We start from the raw sequence: 23,700 nt of genomic DNA, 5'->3' as shown, positions 1-23,700 counted from the left end.
TTCTAAATATAAATTTAATCTAAACAAACATCGATATTAAAATAAATATATAATAACATAACCGTCACAATTGACAAGAGGGAGAACAGTAAGACAGAAGCACCCATCGCCTACGTGGCTACTCTTAACCAATTAAAAGGATTGACTGCCAATTTTATCTGTTAATGAATATAATCGATAAGACAAGGTTAGCAATATATAATCAAGGAAAATGTACACTCTTGAAATATTTCTAAATAGCATAGCTCTTCCACGCATAATACTACTTATATGTGTTACATACCGCTTAATATTTATAAGCTTCAAAGTGATGTACTGAAACAGATAACTTTTATAACATATACTTTGATGTAATCTTCGTGGATGTAAAATATTTTTATGCCTATTATACTTTTAACTGAATGTAGAAAAAGTCTAAACTTGAATTTATTGGCTCGTTGTCTTTCGTTCGCTCGAGCTTTTTCTTTTGACTTTCTTGAACTTGAAGCTGTTGTAATCGACACGTGTGTGTGAAACAGCACATGGTGGTTGTGACCCAAACGATCTCTCGTGTCATTGTGGAGACATAGCACAAGTGATACGCGTGTAGGTTTAACGTTTGCTGTACCTCCTTTGTAATTATAACTTATTAACTGCACAGAGGTGGTCATTTTCAGAAAATCATAAAAGTTCTAGTTTAGATCAATTTCTCAGTGGTAGGAATGTCAAGGTAACAACAAATTATTAAAGATCTTATTTTTGTATATGGTGGCTGCTTTTATAATGAAATTCTTCCATGAATAATAATACTTCATTGTTGTTTTTAGAAGTCTCTTATCACCACAGTGAACCTATATTATTTCGATTTGCCCTTGTCCAGAGTTAATGATGAGCGATGGAATTTTCCGACACTCAATGATAAGTGTTGAATCGAATGAAAGAGTGGGCTTCATGTTTATTTTTGGTATTTTAGAAGCTTCCTTCTCGTGTGGTCATGCATGATCTAGATATTAGCATGCCGGAATGTAGATCTAAAAACTTATGGTTAGCGTCCAGTAGCAGCTTAAAAATCGCACTCTGCACTTTGGGGTTATTAGTGCTTTATACAAATAGCATTCACATCCCACTGTTCGATTAATGTAACCCAGTACTTGTCAGTAGGTGCTGTTGATTAGCTGTTCTATCAGTTCAAAAGTAGGAACGGTTAATTCAGACAGTCCTTGCGTAGTTTGCTCGAATATCCGAAATAAAATAAACCAAACACTGAAATATATTTTTTTAACTTTTCTTAGGAGTTTTGGAGATATAGTAACATCACGTGCTCAGGGTACCCACTGAATGCTTTGGACAGCATTTTACCTAGCGGGAAGACAAGTAAGTTGACTATTTCATTCTATTCCGTGCCTCGTTTTATGAAAACGAAAATTAAAGCTACTTTTTCAACATTTATCACTCTTACTTACTATCAAGTTCAAGATCACGCTGGTTTCATACAAAGGAAAATAGCTCGTAGCAAAGTGACCATTAAGCGGTCGTTTTGAGATAGTTATGACACTGTAAAACACTTTCTGACTTGTGGCTTACCATCTTACAATGAATATGAATTATTACGTATGTTGTGTGTGTGTGTGTGTTAGCATCACCACTCTAAGTTGGCTTGATCGATTACCGTAATCTTTTGTACGGTAACTGGAAACTGTCCTACGGTGAACATGGGCTATTTTGTTTTTGGATTTTTGGCTGGAAAGGAGGAAAAAAAACACCTTGAAATTGGACACATTTCCACTTTTTTATAGACTTTTGTTCTACATTTAAAGTCACGAGTAACTTAAACGATCCAATTATTTCTTTCCACAAAGCAGGCCATACAATTAGTAATGAGGACATTAGAGATTTGATAACAAGTTAAAGAAGGAAGATGAACATTATCTATTATTGTACTTTATACAATTTTTGATTCCTTAACTGGTACCCTGAACTAGTATAGATAAAAATTCATTGAACAATCTTGTTCTTTAGAACGTGTATGCCATGCTATGAACTTGAAGTATACAACAGCTTAGAAGTCTCGAGCTTTCTACGGTTTAAATTTTGAACCATCACATGTAGCACACAGAAAATTCAAAGAGAAAGAGAGATGTTGCGTCACTATAAAAATGAAAATCTGAAAGCATGTTAATTTTATATTCATTTTTAGTCCTAGGGGTCAGTTTTATTTCCTGAAAAGCTGCACACGTGTTAGTATATTTGGACTGTAGCTGCTAGCTGTTCTAAATATCGTCATTGTATGAAAGCACTCACTGAAACATCTGACACACCTAAGCAGTGTCAAAGGATAGTAGTCCTGTAGAACTCGTACCAACTTATGGGTACTTCTAAACAATCCAAATATCCGGGAACAAAATATCTGACCAATAAAAAAACTAACTACGATGTTTATTGTAAAAGAAATAAACTTTGTGTTTCTGATAATATCTTTATTCCAGCCCTTGAAGTTCTTTCTAAACGTAGGTTGGTAACTCAGGTAAATAGCGAAATTTTAACCTATATACTGGTGATAGGCAAATTTCCAATGTATACCTGGTTGGGAAATTCTTATACATCAAACATATTTGTCGAGAGGTGTCGTCTAAATCTATGTTGAAACATTTCTCTGCAATATATCAAAGTCATCCACATGAGTATCTGTTAAAATACGCGACTTTAACACTTTCTGTTACTCAACATGAGAGCACACTTATCTAGATACATTGTTTTTAACTAAACATCTCACTTTTGTTATACTGTTTTTTGACTGGCAGTCTTACTTTTACTTATTGCACCATACTCTTACATAACAAAACCTCTAATAAAATTGCTTCACTTTTAATTCTACTTGAATGATCGTTAATTTTTAAACTAAAGTTATTAATTTCGTTGAAAACGAAGCATGGTTTTGTTTAGCTCTAATATTTAAGAAGGTATCATTATTTTAATACTTTTTTTTGAGTTTCCACGCTTATAACATTTCAAAAAATTCCGTTTAATTCTTACTTCAGTAACATAGAATTATATATTAGTAACATAATATTATAGATTAGTGGTTGGTTGTCACGTGACTTGCAAATTTGAACATACAAAATCATTTTAGTTTTATGTACAATGTTTAACATTAGACATCACTGAGCTTTAAACAACGTAAAGTTACAATAATTTATACATACATACTTCGTTTCTGTTCTGCTCCACTTTGGACTTGATTTCATTAGAATTCTTAATTAGCTATCTAGAAAATAAAACCAAAATAAACGATCAAACATTTATCAAAAGCGACAGAAATAGCGTGACTCATTATAGTTTGTTACTGTTGGTCTAGTGTGTCTGTTTTGTTTCACTTTCCAAACTTCTAGCTTGATCGATAGGCAATACTATTCAATGTGTGTGTAGGCATTTCCTGCTTGGGAATTCAATATCATATTGTGTTGATGTAGTAGCAATTGACACCATTCATGTAGGAGTATCAGGCGCCTTGACATTTAGGTAGTTGTTGCGACCTACTGGTAGCAAGTACATTGTGATTACCTTTATCTTTGATTGAGTGTTGAATGCAAATCAATGTGGGTTGTGCCATTTCATGGTTGGTTATTATGAAAAATCAAGTAATAGTATTGATCAAATGTTTGTGATTACCACCTTCCAAAGAACTATTCACAAGAACTGCATAATGTTTGGTATTTAACCTGCTGTAAAAGATTCCTTGTAGAGGTGCAGAGAACTGAAAACAGTAAAAAAACCTACATATGAAACAAAAAAAGGATAAATTGTCTTGAATCTCACCATAAAATGTGAATCATGCAAACCAATGATTACGTACAACTATTTGTTCAATGTAAATCAAAAAATCAAATGTGAAGTGCGTGAAGAAAATGTTTTTTCTGGAAGGAAATGTTATAGACCTCTTAGTTTAATTGACTTTAAAATTATCGGCTTTTAAGGTATTATGTTTATAATATTTATTGTATAAATTTTCTCTATTCCAATACAACCCATTACTCACATACCAACTCATTTTTTCTTTTCCCTCCCAAATCTTTCTTTTGTGTTTTCCACAGCCGTTTCTTATATGAAAATGTTCTGTTTTCCTTTCCCCGATTCCTTCCCATACTACTTCGTTTGGTTTTCCTTTCTTCATCTCCTTCTGCTACTAAACCGTTTCGTTTTCCTTTTAACAACCCTTTTATAAAGCAAATATTATCATTTTGTCTTGTTACACCTATAACTTAAATAAAATATTTCTGCTTTCCTTTCATCGTCCTTTCCTGTAACAGCTTATATTGTTTAATTTTTACATCCATTTTTGTCTAGTAATCTTTTTACAGCTTTCTCCATCTTTTAATCTGGTTTATAAAAAATAAAGTTTTATTTGTTCGCCACACTATCATACGGTGCATTACGAAAGCACTGTATATCTTAGTAATGTTACTTATTATTGCTATGATTCTTTACGCAACGGGCCCCTGTTGGTTTAGCGATAAGTCTGAGGACTTATAGTCTTAAAAGTTGGGTTTCAATACCCGAGATGGGCAAAATACAGATAGCCCATTGTGTAGCTTTGCGCTTAACAAAAAGCAAACAAACAGCAAGTTGAAGCAGCAGTTTTACGAATATGAAAGTATTATCTAATAACTAGCGTATAGCCCGTCAAAAATGACAGGGAAAGTACTACCACCCCCCACCCCAGAGTATACCCTAACCTCACATTTCATAGCTAACTGAAATCAATAGCTTTTGCGAAATCAAGCTTCACCAACAAAGATGCAAAAAAGTGAAGTCGAGACAGTCAAACATCGATAAATTCCTTTGTGAGCCAATCAAAATTAAGATTATTCATGAAATGAATTCATGGTGTATTCATGGAATATTTATTGGTAAAAAATCAGTTAGATATACAACTTCTAATACATAGAAAAGGAAGAGCATTTTCGTAACACTACATCCCAACAACGGCTTTTATGTAATGTTGCTTAGCAACAAAAGTATAACCCAATATTATTGTTAGTCTATGTACTGAAAGTATAGAATAAAATGTATAGACTACAAAACTTGAAAAATATTAGTTGATTTCTTAATTTGAGTTTCCGTTGATTAAATAGGTTTTCCTTATATAAAAAACGTTGGTGATATAACAGGAAATGGCTTAATTCAGAGACGATTTAAGTTTAAAATTGAATCGATATTTTTACTTTCATGATAAATTTTATGCACTTGGCTCTAGGCTAACTGATTCCACACTACGTCTTTACTTTAGGCTTATTATACCAACACTCATTACTCTTATAAGATTTCACGGCACGCCCCGCCCTCACGACCTTCTTGCAGCCCCGTCACTAAAATCTTAATGGGCAGACAGTAATCCAACTATTCTATCTGGATAAATGTATTTGACTTTTATAACTCATCCTATTTCGAGAAATCAAATGTGACGTGACACACACTGGCGTTTATATAGGTTAGATCATTACTTTATTCAGATTTTGTTGTTTTCTTAGAGAAACTAATCTATAATGCTATATTACTAATCAATAATACTGTATAACTAATCTATGATTCTATATTAATAATCTATAATACCTTATTACTGATCTATACTACTGTATTACTTACATAAAATACCATATAATTAATCTATAGTTCTATATTATTAATCTGTACTTCATAATTGCATAAAGTTTCGGTTAGAAACATATTGTTACGTTTCTGCTTGTTTGTTAATTTCCGGTAGAAATTCTTTTCGAAGAATTTCAGCGATACAAGTCCTGTCTTGATCAAAACTAGTTTATTCTTTATTGATACAACTTTTAGTAATACACAGAATTTTCACAGTCACTTTAGACTTAACTGCTTTTATAAACACATGCTATAATTTACAGCGATTCACTCACTTTATTTACGGCGCCTACTGTTCGCTTGACTCAATTATCTATATCTGCCTGTCTTCAATCGCGCTGGTTTTTCTTGCCAGGCTTATATACTAAAAAAGAGGGCGTCTAGCAAACACTCGGACATTCATGATCCTTCGAGAAACTCCAGCGCACATGCTCCAAACGTCACGCGACTTCCGCTGTCGTAACAATATCTTCAAGAATATACAATTAGGTTTCATAATTTTAGCATGACAACAGATTAGTAAAATGTTACTAGTAGAGACCCACAAAACAGTTGCGGGTCAAAATAGTATCCTTATTGCAACATTATTTCTCTAAGTACAGAATTTATTGAATAACACAAAAGAATTTTAATCACAGACACCGAAATCTATAAGTCTACTTATCTAAGTCCTAACATTAGTTAAGCCTTCATTAAGTACGACCTATATTCGAAAAGAAATATATTAACACTTTAACTTCTGTAAGTTGTTTTGCTTTAGTTTAGTTAGGGGTAAACTTTACCGTATTTAATAATATCAATAAATAAACTTATAATGTTATTATATGACCTAACGTTAGATCTTTTCGAAAACTTTAGATAGTAAGGTGTGCACGCGTTTTCAAGACAAAAAATAGAGTATTATTGTAATAGATGTTAAAATGATTTTGAATATTCATATCTGCAAGTCGCATGACAACCATTAATCTATAATACTATATTACTAATCTATAATTCTATAATATTATATTACTAATCTATAATTCTATAATACTATATTACTAATCTATAATCTATAATACTATATTACTAATCTATAATTCTATAATACTATGTTGTCAGTCTATATTATTGTATTACTAATCTATAATACTAAATTACTAATCTATAATTCTATATTACTAACCTATATTATTATTTTACTAATCTATACTAATATATAATTCTATATTGCTAATCTACAACTCTATATTACTAACCTATATTATTATTTTACTAATCTATACTAATATATAATTCTATATTGCTAATCTATAACTCTATATTACTAACCTATATTATTATTTTACTAATCTATAATACTCTATTACTCACCTATAATTCTATATTACTCATCTATGATAGTGATTCATGATAGGGATCGCACAGGAATTTGCTCAAAACTCTAATAGAACATTTGGGCAAAAACCACCTTAAAAAGCAGACTTACTCATGAAACAACACTTTAAACCTTCGTTTTTAATAGTTAAGACCATCCAAACATTGATAACAAGCAAAATTTGTTCATTTGTTCATATTATTGTTTCACAGGCCTACAGCAAAATCGGCTAGGTATTTTGCACCACATTTGCAGCGTTCGATATAGTACACCTGTCAAGGTTTTCCATGACCTATTCACGAATTGATTATTATTCATCGAAAATTGATTTATTTGGTTATACACTTTTCACCAAAACCTTGACAGGTGTACTATATCGAACGCTGCAAATGTCCATGACCTATTCACAAATTGATTTATTTGTTATAAATCAATAATATATACTATGTTGTTCTGAGCTGCTGCTTTTGTACTCGATGCGTGTTACTTAAACCACCTGGTTCAGTAAATAATTACTTTAAAAAACATTAAGCTTTGTTTAAAGCAATGTTTTAGACGTATTTGTTTGATTTAAAAAATATGTTTTTTTTTACTGGTAAAATTTTAGTGAGGGTTGTGTCTTACTCTAAGCATATATTTGCCCATTTCTATGCATTAAAAAAAGCCAACATAATTAAAAATTGAGAATTTAAAATCTACAAGTAAGGATTGCAAAAAAAGTAAGCAAACAAGGCTAGAGATCTACTGCTGACAGTTTACTCAAGCCACAAACCCTTAATTATGACGCCACTATAAAATTCTTTGAAGTGATATCTATTGTAGTGTGGGATCGCACAGGAATTTTACAAAAAAAAACTGAGTGTAGTTTTAAACTTAATTCAACCTCCTTAATTTTGTCGTCCTGTGAACTTATATTTTTAAGACTACAACCAGGAACTGTAAAACTTAAACAAACAAGTCTAGAAATAGTGTCTACATTATTTTCTGAAGCTACAACTCCAGCCTAGTTTGTTTAATTTTTTTTAGTTTTCTTAGCTGTAGGCATGAAAATAACCTTTGCATTTTGATTCAACTTGTTTCTCTACTTTTTAAACAATCCTTATTCCCTTTTTTAAATTAAGAATTTTTACTAATCTTGTTATATAACTAATCAATAATGCTTTGAACATCAGACATTACATATTTTGTTTGTTCTCTGAGCTTAAAATGCCGAGCTGTGAACCCGAGGGTCCATGGATCGAATCTCATTGCTGCAAGTTCGCGTTCCACACTTTAAGGGCGTCAGTGCAATATACAAGTGACGATCCAATTCCACTGTTCGATTGGATTATCCCATGAGTTGGCCCCCAAATTGTTGACTAGCTGCTTTCTCTCTTATTCACCAGTTAAAATTTAGGGACGGGTAACGTAAATATCCCTTGTATAACTTTGGGAAAATGTTGAAAACAAACAGTTTGATATCTTCTGGGACGAGAGAATAAGATATATATATATATATATATATCACGCTTCTAACCACAAAAAACTTCTGTTTGACTGCAGACTGGAACTCTGCCCTCATGATTATTTTAAATGGAAAAACTAATGAACATCTTGACATGCTCGATGGTGGAGTCATCCAGCGGCTTCTAGAAGAAAAATGGAAAACCTTCGCCAGAGTAAGGCTATGCTAACAAAATATATATTTTTTTTATTGATAATATGCATAAATGTTTCTGTTAGAATGAAAAAGATAAATTCAGAAGAAAATTTTGAAAATAAGTAATCTTGTCTGAAGGTTCTATTTGTGGATACAAATAAAATATAAAGCAACATATTTGTTTATACAATACTCGTGTCAGAATGTTTTAAGAAAGCTTACAACATTTCTACAATACCGGCAGTGATTCTTATTCAAATTGTATACAGTTCTATAATAGTAACAGTGTTTGTTATTAAAACTTGCACTGTTTCAACGATATTTGTTGTGTTTCTTTTTGAAACTTTACATTGTTTCTACAATACTGGCAGTGTTTATTTTCTTAGAACATAATATTGTTTCAATAATACTTGCAGTGTTTGTTTTTTTAAACATGATATTGTTTCTACAATAATAGCAGTGTTGTTTTTAGTTTATCATTGTTTGTACATCACTGGAATTATTTCTTATTGAAACTTTACATTGTTTCTGCAATACTGGAAATTTTTCTTGTTGAAACCTTACATTGTTTTTACAATACTAGCAGTGTTTATTTTTTAACTTAACATTATTTCCACCATATTGACAGTATTTCTTTTTAAACTTAACATTGTTTCCACAATAATAGAAGTGTTTCATAGTGGTACTTAACATTGTTTCTACAATACTTACAATTGGTCTAACTGTACTTCACAGTATTTTATCAACACTGGTACTGTTTCTTGTTGAACTTTATTATGCTTCTAAAATGCTTGCAATATTTCTTATTGAAACTTAATGTTGTTTTAACAATACTGTCAATATTTGTTTTAAATTAATATTGTCTCTACAATACTGTAAGTTTCTTTTAAACTTAACATTGTTTCTACACTACTAAAAGTGTATGTACTGAAACGTTACTCAGTTTATACAACACTGTTAGTGTTATTTTGTTCAGTTTTACTCTGTTTCTATAATGCCCGCAGTTTTTTATTGATATTTTATACTGTTTCTACAGTGCAGATAGTGTTTCTCATTGAAATTATTCTGCTTCTACAATACTGGAAGTATGTATTATTGAAACTTCACAATAAATATGTAGTCTAAAGGAGAAGTTAGTAACGTAGCAAGATTTGTTTGAATTGTGTGTATTTTTGTTTCAACATACAAAATTGATAATTGTTTTGCTTGTAAAATACTTATGCTAATTAAATCGTTTTCACTACTTTTAGAAAGAGTTTCTGAAACGTTTGGTACTCATGTTCCTACACCTGATTGCTCTTAGTATTGCTGTTTCTCTCCGCTCCTCATCAGATGGCAACCTACTTGGCCCCTCTGACCTGCGTTCCATTGTAAGTGCTTGGTGTACTAGTTTTTCGGGAATTATGTAGGTACAATTCTATATCTTTGTTTGTTTTGTTTTGTTAAAAATTTTGAGGTTTTCTTATTTTAACCATTTTTATATTAAGTGCTACATGAGCAAGATTTCCAAAACCAGAACAAAGAAATATTCCGAATTGTTTCGTTTTGCTTATTGAAGCCTTATGTATAAGCATTATTCATTTATTTTATTGATTTACTTGACAAGGTCTAAAGATGGTTTTGGTTTTGTCACATGCTAGACGTCGGATTGTGATAATAGAAGTAAAACACATTCCTAAAACTTTTCATGTTAAAATCTCAATTTTTTGCTCATTCTGTAGTGTCGATATTTTGCTGAGTTGGTAACCTGTCTGGGATGTATAGGGTTCGTTGTTTTTCAACAAGGCGAAGAAATAATGTCTCAAGGTCTCCTGGGCTTCCTTATCAATCTTGTAAGTTTACAATCTTTACTATCAGCTATCTGATAACTGAATTTATTGTCATTCATTACATCATGATGTATTACTAAAATTGTTTACATATATGAAAAAGAACGACAAAGTCCATTATTAATTGAGTTTTATATTGCTGCTCAAATGATCAGATCAATAATTGGATGTAACTTTCAAAAATGTCGACGCTATTAACCCAAAGGGGTATATATTAAAGAATGACAATGAAAATATTTCAAACTTTTACATATTTAAAAAATCTAAGTATATTTTTACGTAACAGTAATTCATGTAACAAACCTTTACAATCAGAATAGGGTGGAGTAATTTTTAAGTCAACAATTATCTTATGAGAAGTGCACAACCTCGTGACGCAATAATTATTATCATCTAACTAGACTAAGGATTTTTTGTTTTATTGATGACCTATAATCAAAGTGTTTTTGTATGATTTAATATAAATTATAGACATAGTTGATAATTAAATTAAAACAGCTACATAAAACAAAGAAAATGAAAGATTCGAAGTGATTTTAGGCATATACTTAGCATCTCACTTTGTTATATTAATTTTAAAGATGTAACAAAATCATCACATTTATTAACCGAAATGTTTTAATTTGAGAAGCATAACAAATAACAACAGTTATTAGAGTCACGTGCAACTGTTAAAACTGTTAAGTTCCCCACATGATGACGTCTAATAGTTTTCCTAAGTTTCTAATGTTTGTTACAGAGTAGTAATCCTGCCAAGGCAATCTTCCTTATCGCCAATATTCTTATCCTCTGCTGTGTGCCGTGTCGACTAATGGGGTACAGACACACTGAAGATGTTCTCCTTACATTTGCAATTCCTGGTTCCTGGTTCTTCCTTATTTTCTTTGCAGGGTAAGAATAAAATAGAGCTCACTGTATGGGGGAAAATTACTTCTGTTTTATAGTAAGAGTGACTTCCACTGTACAGGAGAAAATTATTTCCGCTATATCTTAACAATGACTTTCACTGTGTAGGAAAAAATTGCTTCCACAGTGTAGTAAGAATGATTTCCTCTGTATAGAAAAAAACTTACTTCTACTGTATAGTAAGAATGACTTTCATTGTGTGGGAGAAAATTACTTCCGCCGTGTGGTAAGAATGACTTCCAATGTGTAACAAGAATGACTTCCTACTTATATTTTATATTATGATATCTTTTGCGCGTTCTTATTTCATGTCTGTTATCTATACATATTTTGTATCTCCATTTTGTACCAAAATTGTAAAACATAAATAAATAGATAGTAAAAAGCACGTGCATGGGCCTATTGTCATTTACTGATTTACACTTAATGTTTGTTATAAAACAAGTAATCGAAGGATAATGTCTATTTTCAAATCGTACAATGTATGATGAAGACAGATAGCACAATAGCTAACTTATTTTCCTGACATTATGAAATATTTCTTATTCTAGGGCTGTAAAATTGACAGGTCCGTTTGTAACTATGATCTACAACATGTTAGTCGGAGACATCGTGAGATTTAGCATCATCTACTTGATCTTTCTCTTAGGGTTCACGCAAGGTAAGAGTTCAGAGAAGGAGGAACCAATCAACTCAAGAGCTAAACTTAACAATGAAACAAGCAGTGAACTTCAAAGTGACAGAAGATAACAAATGACATTTTCAGTTAATTTTGTACAATGCTGTCTAATCTAAAGCACAGTTTTTGTGAATTGATTTTAGTGTTGAAGTTAGATAAAAGACTTTTGACATTATTCAGTAATTCTACACTGCTTAGAAGATGAAACACATAAACCACATCAGATTAAATATCGTTCATTAATGTTATAGAGGAAGAAACACATAAACAACATCAGATTAAATATCGTTCATTAATGTTATAGAGGAAGAAACACATAAACAACATCACATTCAATAGTGTTAATAACATTATACCGTTTACAGAAAGAAACACATAAACAACATCACATTCAATAGTGTTAATAATATTATACCGTTTACAGGAAGAAACACATAAGCTACACCAGATTAAATATTGTTGAATAATGTTATACCATTTAAAGAAAGAAACACAATAAATTACATCAGATTGAATATTGTTGAATAATATTATACCATTTAAAGAAAGAAACACAATAAATTACATCAGATTGAATATTGTTGAATAATATTATACCATTTAAAGGAAGAAACACAATAAACTACATCAGATTGAATATTGTTGAATAATATTATACCATTTAAAGGAAGAAACTCAATAAACTACACCAGATTAAATATTGTTGAATAATGTTACATCGTTTAGAGGAAGAAACACATAAGCTACACCACATTAAATATTGTTGAATAATGTCACATCGTTTAGAGGAAGAAACACATAAGCTACACATATAACACCGCATAAAAAATAAAGGTACCAACCACGCACACACGTGTTAATAGCCGTATAAGGAAAAGTAAATACATCTGGTGTCCTCCCGAAATATATAAAATGTCTCTAATCGTCTTAATACTTCCAAATGATTCATGATATTTATTCAGGTAGTGTCCCCTCATGTGCAACCCAATGTTTTAAACAGGACACCCTAATATTTTGAACAAATACATCCTAGTAATTTAAACATGTCCACGCAAATTTTTTAAACAAGTGCTCTTTAATTTTTTAAACAAGTACATCATAGTATTTTAAACAAATACACGCAAACAAGTGCACTCTAATGTTTTAAACAAGTGCACTCTAATATTTTATAGAAGTGCACTCTAATTTTTTAAACAAATACATCCTAGTATTTTAAACAAATACACGCCAATGTTTTAAACAAGTACTGCCCAATTTTTAAACAAGTGCTCTTTAATTTTTTAAATAAGTACATCCTAGTATTTTGAACAAATACGCGCCAATGTTTTAAGCAAGTGCACTCTAATGTTATAAGCAAGTGCACCTTAATGTTTTAAACAACTACTTTCTGATATTTTGTTAGAGATAAGCTAGAGCATGCTATTATTTTTATAAGCTGCCTTCGTAATTTATAATTGTAGGATAGCAAAACATAATATAGTATCTACTAACTAAACACAGCCGTTCTAATAATAAAAGTACACGAACAGACACCATTGATTCTGTAAATATAAACGCACTAACAAAAGTCACTCGCTCTGTAAGTGCAGTGGTTCAGCGGTTAATATGTCGTGGTCAGCACAGCACAGATAGCCTGTTGTGTGGCTTTTTACTTAATAAAAAAAATTAACTCTAGAAACATCTAAACAATAACAAAGAACAGCTTGATTTACATAAATTATTCAAATAGTTATATTTTCAAACTCGAAATAGCATTAGAATAACCAGTATAAACTAATTGTTTAACTATTGTGTTAATGATATTATATGAATTCTTTTAAACAGTCACTGTAAATTATTTTCATTTCTATGTTTCTCAGTGAAAAATGTGTAATGAAGAAATATTACTGTAACTGGCAAGTATTGGTTCCTGAACTTCATATTAATTTTTATACTACTTTTTAACCGTACTTTAATTTAACCTGTTCTATTTTTGCAGCTTTTTTCTTCCTGTTTAAAAATCAGACTGGAGAGAGTCAACGATTTAAGACATATTCACAAACCTGGATGGCCCTATTCCATATGACTTTAGGGTATTACGAGGTAAATGTTTAATATACATATAGAATCAATCTAATAACCACAAAACAAGAAACCATGATTCACTCTCATGATAATCACTAGGACTTGGAGGTTTGTTATCAATTTAGAAACCACAGAAATAAATACAATCTTCCTTTAAAAACTTTATATTGTGAAAAGGTGGTTAAAGGAAGAGCGTCATTTTACTCCTCTTCCCGTGAAGTTTTCCAAGATGTAATATAACTAGTTCGAGTCTCTGTCTTTATGTTGACAGTTAAGGGAGTGACTTTACGTTTGTGTAAACATACAGATATTGTCTCTACGTTTATTATGTACACATAAAGATAGCGGCTCTACGTTTTTATATAAAAGTAAAGATAGCGACTCTAAGTTTATCATATGAGCATACACATAGAGACTCTACGCTTATTATTTTATCATGAAAACAGTGACTTTACGTTCATCTAAACATAAAGACAGTAACTTTACATTCATGTAAACATAAAGAGAGTGACGGCTCTACGTTTGTTATATAAACAAAGATAGTGGATCTACGTTTATTATATAAACGGACAGATAATGACTATACGCTTATTATGTAAGCATAAAGACATTAATTGTGCGTTCATGTAATCAATCATACAAATAGTTACTACGTTATTATGTAAATACAAAGACGCTGTTTTTACTTTCATTATATAAGCATACAGCCAGTGACTCCACTTTTGCCATGCAAACATATAAACACTAACTTGCGTATTTTACATGAACATATCTCTCATTATTTGTGTTTTACAGTTTTTCATAAGTTGGTATTAACAATGTCCTTATACTGATGTTCTATTCATATATTACAATTTATTCAATTTGTCTGTTGAATAATTGAAAAGAGTGAATTATTAGCATTAAAGCTACATATTCTTCAAAAATAATATAAATATGGGTTCATTTCGGCGAGTAAAGACAACTTAAAACACCATACATAATTGTAGACTATAGGGCGTTTGCTTTATTCGTCATATTTTTCACTGGATTTGACTCTGAACACTTTGTTTGTGTCTAGTACTCCGAGTTCAGCGATACTTTCTACAGTGCATTAACGTGGTTTGTCTTCGCTGTTTTCATGGTTATCATGCCTATCCTGATGCTTAACATGCTGATTGCTATGATGGGAAATACGTATTGCGAAGTAATAACCCAATCTGAACGAGAATTCGTCAAACAGGTAAGTGTTCCGGAACAGTTTGAATGAGGTTTCATCAAGCAAGTAAATGTTCCGGGTCAGTTTTAATTAGGTTTCATCAAGCAAGTAAGTGTTCCGGGTCAGTTTTAATTAGGTTTCATCAAGCTGGTGAGTGTCCCAGAACAGTTTGAACCACGTTTCGCCAAGCTTGTTAGTGTTCCAGAACAATTTTTCATGAAGCTTCATCAAGCAGGTAAGTGTTCCGGAACAGTTTGAATGAGGTTTCATCAAGCAAGTAAATGTTCCGGGTCAGTTTTAATTAGGTTTCATCAAGCAAGTAAGTGTTCCGGGTCAGTTTTAATTAGGTTTCATCAAGCAAGTAAGTGTTCCGGGTCAGTTTTAATTAGGTTTCATCAAGCTGGTGAGTGTCCCAGAACAGTTTGAACCACGTTTCGCCAAGCTTGTTAGTGTTCCAGAACAATTTTTCATGAAGCTTCATCAAGCAGGTAAGTGTCCTGGAACAGTTAGTTTCAATGAAGTTTCATCAAGCAGATAAGTGTCCTAGAAAGGTGTGAATGGGGCGTTCTCAAACAGGTAAGTGTCCTGGAACAGTTTGAACGAAGTTTCATCAAGTATATAAGTGTCATGGAACAGTTTCACTGAGGTTTCATCGGGCAGATGAATGTCCCGGAAAAGTCTAAATGAAGTCCTGCAACTATTTGAATGAAAATTTCTCAAACAAGTAAGTGTCACGGAATACATTGATGCAATAACTAAATGACGTCGTCATTAAAAAATAATATTGCTTCTTTCCAACTCATATACTAGAAAAGAGAGAGAGAACGAATACCTTAATCATTGCCATTGAAGCAATATATAGGTATGTATATCTTGTTTGTGGTATATAGTAAGAACAAAAATGGTTTAAATGTTTTATTGCAGTCAGTAAACATAGCGCACAGATGATGAAAATATCTTCTTGATAATAAAGATATCAAATATTTAAAAATATGTTTCCTGCGTTTTTGTTTGTAATAATTAATATTACCAGTAAACAATGGGGGAAAATGTCTATAATAGCTATTAGTATTAATAAACTGTTACGGAGAACATTTATGAAGGTTATTAATATTAGTAAATATTGTGGTGGAGAATGTTCATCATATTTGTTCATATCAATAGATATTGTAGTGGAGAACATTTATTGTATTATTTGTATTATTAAAACTTATTGTGGAGAATATTTTTAGTAGTTATTTGTATTATTAAAACTTAATGTGGATAACATTTTTAGTAGTTACTTGTATTATTAAAACTTAATGTGGATAACATTTTTAGTAGTTATTTGTATTGTTAAAACTTAATGTGGAGAACATTTTTAGTAGTTATTTGTATTATTAAAACTTAATGTGGATAACATTTTTAGTAGTTATTTGTATTGTTAAAACTTAATGTGGAGAACATTTTTAGTAGTTATTTGTATTATTAAAACTTAATGTGGAGAACATTTTTAGTATTATTTGTATTATTAAAACTTATTGTGTAGAACATTTTTAGTAGTTATTTGTGTTATTAAAACTTATTGTAGAGAACATTTTTAGTATTATTTGTATTATTAAAACTTAATGTGTAGAACATTTACAATAACTTTTATTCGTAGAAACATATAACTTTTATAATAGTTTTTAGTGTCCTGAAACATTGTTGTGGATACGTTTACAACAGTTTTTGTAAACATTCTTGAAGAGAACGTTTATAATGGTTTTTAGTTTCGTTGAGAACATTATAGTAGTTTTAGTATCAGTAAACACTGTTATGAATAGCATTGATGATATTTTTAAGTTTAAATAAACATTCTTCGGATTATAATTAATTCTTTTTGTCATAATGTATTATATTAGGCCTCTTATATTATATAACTCTACATTCTTAATCTAGTCCCTTAGAGGCATTCAAGAATTAGAAAAGTGTATTATAATAATAGTATTTTAACCAAACTATATTCGTCATATCTAGCCGACATGGAGAACTCTGGATTGAGCGAAACGCGCCGTCGACAACGGATATGACGAATATAGTGTGGTTGAAATACTATTGTTATAATACACTCTTCTAATTTCTGGAAATCCCTAAGGGATTTGATTAAGAATTTAGTGCTAAAATGTAATAAGCCTAAAATAATGTCTCATGTCAAGTATAATTAATTATAATTATGCTCAGCCAGATTGTAAAAGACGTTTACACCATAACAATTCATGTTAATAACGTTTATAATACTTACTAGCATCATTAATTATGAATAATGGATTTTGTAAAAATCTTGAATCATCTAGCCAGTTTTCGATTAGAATATGTTGTTTAAATTTATCGTAAGTAAGTTTCGAACCTGTGAAAAAAAGAAAACAATAGAAAACTCTAGTCATTCCTTAAACTCGTTGTCTAGCAATGATTATTTCTACTGGGAAGCGTTATGACTATTATCAATTACATTTAACAGTGGGCTAAAATCGTTGTGGCCCTAGAGAGAGCTGTTAGCCAAAAGAAGGCTAAAGAGTATATGCAGAGCTATTCCATTCGACTGGCTTCGCCCTCTGGTGATGATGACCCTGAGAAAGAGCAGCGAGCAGTGATGGTAATAAAAAGTAAATCAAAGTCAAAGGCAAAGCAGAGGAAAGGGGCTTTATCAAACTGGAAGGTAAAAATAATATTAGTGAAATATTTGGAATATTCTATAAATATTGCCTTTCACTTAATTTTAACTTAAACTTTGTTTGCATGTAAAATAAGTGGATTATACATAAAATATATTAATATTTCTAAATTTGTTTTTAATCTTCATTTTACTGATACAAATTATTAATATTCAAAATGAAACTTTAAAATATTATGCGTTGTAAATTACTAATATCATCCCTGTTTTCTGAACTTGCCCAGTGGAAAATTTTATTTAACATTTAAATTTCTTTATAGTTGCATATTTAAAAGCGAAGTTTTATAAGAGTGTACATTTTTATAATCGTACCTTTATCTACGAATAAAGTTTTATCACTAATTTTAGAACTATTTTACATATTCAATTGCACAGCTTTGGTCAATTAAAAACCACTCCAATATACATTATTTTACACTAATATATAATATTTAATACACCAAGACTTACTGTATTATAGTTAATTCACCAAGACTTAACATCTAATGTTTAATACACCAGTACATAATGAATAATAGTTAATGCACCAATTTTAAATTTAACATTTAAGCTGAAACAAATGACTCTTTGAGTTTTAATACCTCTAAACAACAATGCTGGTCGATACAACGCGTACATATAAAGAAGTACTGATAAACGGATTTTAAATGATTTCGTAAAATGATAGAAAAAATATACCAATCAACCAATTTTGTTAAACGCGTAATTCAAAACTAGGATCAGACTTATCATTAAATATTGAAGCTTTATTTTTTTTACTTTTACAATTTTAGTAATTTCTCGAGGTTTTCGTTCAACCGCTCCAAAGCTTCATAAATATTAATGTTTGTGTTTTTTTATTATTATTTTGCCAAATCAAAACAGCATTAACTAGTTGATGCAATCTGATTTAAAATGTTTAAGGATAAGTAAAAAAACTGCATAAATTCCATTTCTAATTAATAAAATCAGTTTTGCACTGCTTACAAAAATGCTAACAACCCGCTCTAAATAAGCAACGCATCATTCAAAATATCTTCAAATATTCAATATTCAAATATTGAAATATTTATTAGTAAAGATTGCTTTTTATTTTACTGTATTGAATTATTTGCAACGTTTCGGAAAATACACTTATGTTAAGAAATTGCATACTCAATCGTCTTGCCCCTAGCTATCCTGTAACCTGTGATTTCACACATTAAAAGACCATGACGTGTATATTTTTTTCCAATTCAGTTGAAGTGTGATGGTTAGAATTTATGAATGCCAAAACAACACAAGAGGCATGATCTGATGATATTGACGTGGATGTGTTTTAGTTGGTTGTGTTGTCTTGATGATACCATAGCTTATTGTCTTACTGTAGAAAGATGCATTTTGTCGGTATAGTAGATCCCCCAGTGCAAAAGCAGTAAGTTTACAGACTTACAATGCTAAAATCTGGGGTTAGATTCCTCGAAGTGGACAAAACAGATAGCCCAATGTTACTTTGTTGTAACACAAACAAATGGTATAGTAGTGTTAACACCTTATTCTTATAGTATGCAGAACTCTGTTTTTTTCATTTATGTTAGACTTTCCAGATGCTTAACTTACCATTAAAGTTGACCTGCAACCACCATAAATTTCATGGGAAAAAATTAGACATAGTCTATACCATTTTCGGAAGGTGTTATCAGAAAGACAATAATAACTTTTAATAAATTTTTACAGACACATATGTGCTTCATCCAATGTGATATAATACTTCCACTATTAGTCTTCCTTTCTGTTTTGTGATTTGAGAGGGGCTGGTGCCAGTGTATTTTCAAGATTTTAGGTATATGCGAAAATTGTAATCATACATTAGGGGTCATCTTTATTTCATTACCACAGATAGTGAACACCCCTCCTGTGATACAAAGTTTATAACGCAGAAGATAGATAAATAAACAGCAGTTTAATAATGTTTGGAGACGGCTTGAATGGGTAATGAAGAAAAGGTTTTGTCGAAAGATTGTACATTTGCTGTTATGTTAAACTTATATTAAAGTTTTTCTTCATTGCCCATTCAAGCCGTTATTCAGCCATTATTAGTCTCAAAGTGGGTTCCTCGTCATCGAATTTGAAAACAGCAGTTTAGTTTTACTTTACATACATTCAGAGTAATTAAAATGTATAAAAGATTATTTCTGTGACACATTAAGCTAGCATGAATTAAACTCTTTATTAAATTGTTTAATCACTTTCATTAAATATGATATTAGTATAAGACCAGAAGTACGGGGAAACTAAAACGTGATCATAATGGTGACCATTTTGAAACATCGAAAAACAAGGAAAAACACCTACATGTTTAATATTCGTTTGTTTTTGTTTCTTTTTTTTCAGAGCACTTGTTTCTACTTATTAGTAAGACTACTCATTTTGATTTTATGATTAGTAGAAAACTCCATGTAATAATCCAGATTTACGTTATTACAGAATAATGCAAAGTGCTTTGGAAAGCCACTAAGTGAACATAGGTAATTTACTGTGAAGTGAATCTTTTAGTGTTCTACAATTAATGCCTGGCTATATTTTTTCAGAGATTTGGTAAAATAGTGATTCAGGAACTACGTCAGTGTGGTGGTACAGCGGAACAGTTTAGACAGAAGTACAGGATTAACCATCACTTTTCTACATCTGCTTGCAAACCCTCTCCAGTGGACAAAAGTGATGACTCCGACAGTGAGAGGGGAGCTGCGATAGACTCTGGAAATGGTTTAGGAGTCGCTTTGAACCAGCTTGCGTTTGCTCACGATTTAGACTTCAGTAAAAGTTCTGTTACACCTCAATCAGCTTCGCCAAGTGACAAAGAAAGTGCCACACCTACTGGAGGAAAATCTTTCGGAGATTTGTTCCAGCAGTTAGCTTGGGCACACGACTTGGAAGTTGGTCGACCACAAACTCCTACAGGAAGCCATCGTGATAGTGTAAGTTCCCAATCACGACCAACTTCTCCATCTCCTGAACAAAATACCTATCCCTCATTATACAAGATACTACAATTCCTAAAATAAATACCGAAGATTCCTTCCCCACCCAACAAAGTGAACTATCCTCCGTTCCAAATCAAAGTAATGAGGCTCGTTCGGAAGTTGAACAAAGTAATAAAACCAAATTAAACACCTTGCATGGAATAGACAATCCTGCCTTTGTATCTGATGCTGGAGCTTCTGCGCAGCCGCTAGAGTCAGAACAAGGTTTCAATCTTAAACTTCCCCACAAAAAACTGATGCCAAAAATTGTCATACAGCAAGAATCTGACTTGGATAACACACAGAGTCAAACCGAACTCGAAACACAGAGCAATAAGAAGTCCGTTAAACGTAAGAGACGCAAGAAACATAAAAAGATGTGCCACAGGGGCAGAGTGGGAGCAGAAGTCGAAACCTTTAGTCAGAGTTTTTCTAAATCAAGATATCACAAAAGATCCAGATCTGCCAATAACTCCTCGTCTCACTCGAGATCTCAGAAACACGTGAAATTCGACGATAGAAATGGGCATGCGCATCAAATAAAGGACTTTAGTGAAAGCAGTGAAACATCGTCGAGTTGTGATAATCCCAGAACAAGAACAAAATCAGCTCTAGCGAGCAGAACTAGGCACAAACATTCACACATTGAACGACAATCTCAGCCCGTCTACGAGCTTACGAGGTGGAGCACTAAAAACGTCGTAGCTATGACGTCACTTTTAGCATGGAACGACGATTCGGAACTATAGAAGTAATGTAAAGTTTCGTTTGATATCATGCAAATATATGTTCTTCGAGTTTGTAATTTCCTCATGAACCACACAATGTTTTTGGATTACTACATGTCTCGTTTTACGCCATATTTTATGGATTTTATAAAAGCGTTATTTCATTTTAACTAATAATATCATTTAAGTGGCAAATTTACATATTTTGTAAAACAAATCCAAGTAAAAGTACGGTTCCTAAGTGCTCTGACAAATACATATTGTTGTGTTCAGATATTCGGTGATTTACTCTAGACCTCGCGATAACATTCTAACTCTGCTCTTTCTCACTTTGCGTTTATGTTAAAATGGTTGGAAAAGTTTTTATGCAATTAATCATGTATCCGCATAACTATATATAAATTCCTTGAAAAAAGTAGCATAAAACACTGTAATTGATAACTAAATTTGTATTTTTGAATGATCATTTTGAAATCTCCTACAATTTAGTAGAAATTGAAAATATCCCAAATTAAATATAATAAAGGTCGCTAACATACTTCAAGGAAGCAACAAACCATCAAAACTTGTGGGAACACGAGTTCTTATAGCTGTTTAACTGATTTCCAATCCCCCATCTCACATCGACAAGATTCATTCAGCTTTTTCCCAATATACTTGATAACAAGTGTAATATAAATTCATTAATTCACCAGTAGCGATTAAGCAGCAATAATTTATGTATTTCTATATGTATTGGTTGGTTCTTCAACACTTCCCATACATACAAAATGCGTTGGAAAATACTCAACTTATCATCAATAAGTCTGTAACCTCAATAACATGCTGTGAGTACAAAACTCAAACGTTCACTTAGTTAAAATTATGTGTAAAATAATACAGCTAAAATATAAAGTATGATTATAAAAACAGGTTGATTAACACAATATTAGATATCGAATTGTGTTGTTCTATATTTCCCACATTTTGTTAAACATAACTTTTACTTCGGTGTTTTATGGCAGTTTCGTTAAAATTAAAATATCTTCACAAATGTTACAAGAATCACATTTATCTGTAACTCAGAAGAGAAATCACTCTCAGCTTGAATTTTAATAAGTAAAAAATCCAAGGTGTTATTCGTGTATAAAGTTCAAATCAACAGTTTTTTGGTTCTGGTTTTATTTAGACTTAACCTAATTATCGTTAATTACAACGTAAGTTGAATTGTTCGAAAGTGTTATAAACTCCAAAGTGTTTCTTTTATCTTCAAAGAAAGGAAGAAAATTAACAAATATATATACCGTTACTGTTATATAAAGCTTATAACAAATGCCAATGCAAGGATTGTGAAATGAAACATGTTGTAAATAAAATTATCTTTGTTAGCTGAAACGTTATCTACTTTTAAGACAATCTTTAAACATAATTATACCTAGTGTGCGGGATTTTTATAAGATGATTAATTAAATAATCTTTTTCTCTCTCATGCTATATTATAATAAATATAACTTGCACCAGTGTAATCTTTGTCTTCTTAATTTAAATAACTTTCCATCGTGAATTTAAAACTGTAGACTTAGATTATATAAGCTAAAGAATAGTACCTACGTGTGAATTAAGTTAAAAAATAAGTATAAAAATATTTAAAATAATTAAGAGTTTCGTTTATACATTTTCTTTTAACAATCACGTTGTTTTTTGACGATAATCTACACTTCCTTTTGCGCCAGATGCGAGAAGAAACTCAAACTCAAAAAGATAGCATTACTAATCTACGCCAATAGATGGCAGCATAATCTACTTTAGCATTTGGCATCATCTGGAGCAGTGCTAATCAACCTTTTCCAATATCGTTGACCCCTATAAGTTTTCACAACAGCCCACTCACTCCAGTTCGAAAAAAAACAAACAAGTGCTAAATTAAAACATAAAATTCTTTATTATCACTTAAATATACATCAAACTACAACTAGAATAAATACAACATAAAATAAACACAAAATAAATGTATTTATCAAAC

General features: G+C 31.3%; 1 protein-coding gene across 1 annotated transcript; it reads left to right on the top strand.

The window, feature by feature from the left end:
* Positions 1 to 1,272: 1,272 nt before the first annotated feature.
* LOC106459669 (transient receptor potential cation channel subfamily V member 6-like) lies at positions 1,273 to 21,224 on the top strand. The gene is made up of 10 exons (XM_022386204.1): positions 1,273 to 1,353; positions 8,525 to 8,640; positions 9,872 to 9,991; positions 10,343 to 10,453; positions 11,190 to 11,341; positions 11,908 to 12,017; positions 14,014 to 14,117; positions 15,160 to 15,321; positions 17,777 to 17,974; positions 20,539 to 21,224. The coding sequence occupies exons 2-10, from the start codon at positions 8,542 to 8,544 to the stop codon at positions 21,010 to 21,012; spliced, it is 1,530 nt and encodes a 509-aa protein (XP_022241912.1). The 5' UTR covers positions 1,273 to 1,353; positions 8,525 to 8,541; the 3' UTR covers positions 21,013 to 21,224.
* The last annotated feature ends 2,476 nt before the right edge of the window (positions 21,225 to 23,700 follow it).

The sequence above is a fragment of the Limulus polyphemus genome, unplaced genomic scaffold (genome assembly GCF_000517525.1).
Source record: "Limulus polyphemus unplaced genomic scaffold, Limulus_polyphemus-2.1.2 Scaffold646, whole genome shotgun sequence".
Lineage (NCBI taxonomy): Eukaryota > Metazoa > Arthropoda > Merostomata > Xiphosura > Limulidae > Limulus > Limulus polyphemus.
The sequence above is the reverse complement of the archived record's forward strand: the minus strand, read 5'-3'. Positions and strand labels throughout refer to the sequence as shown.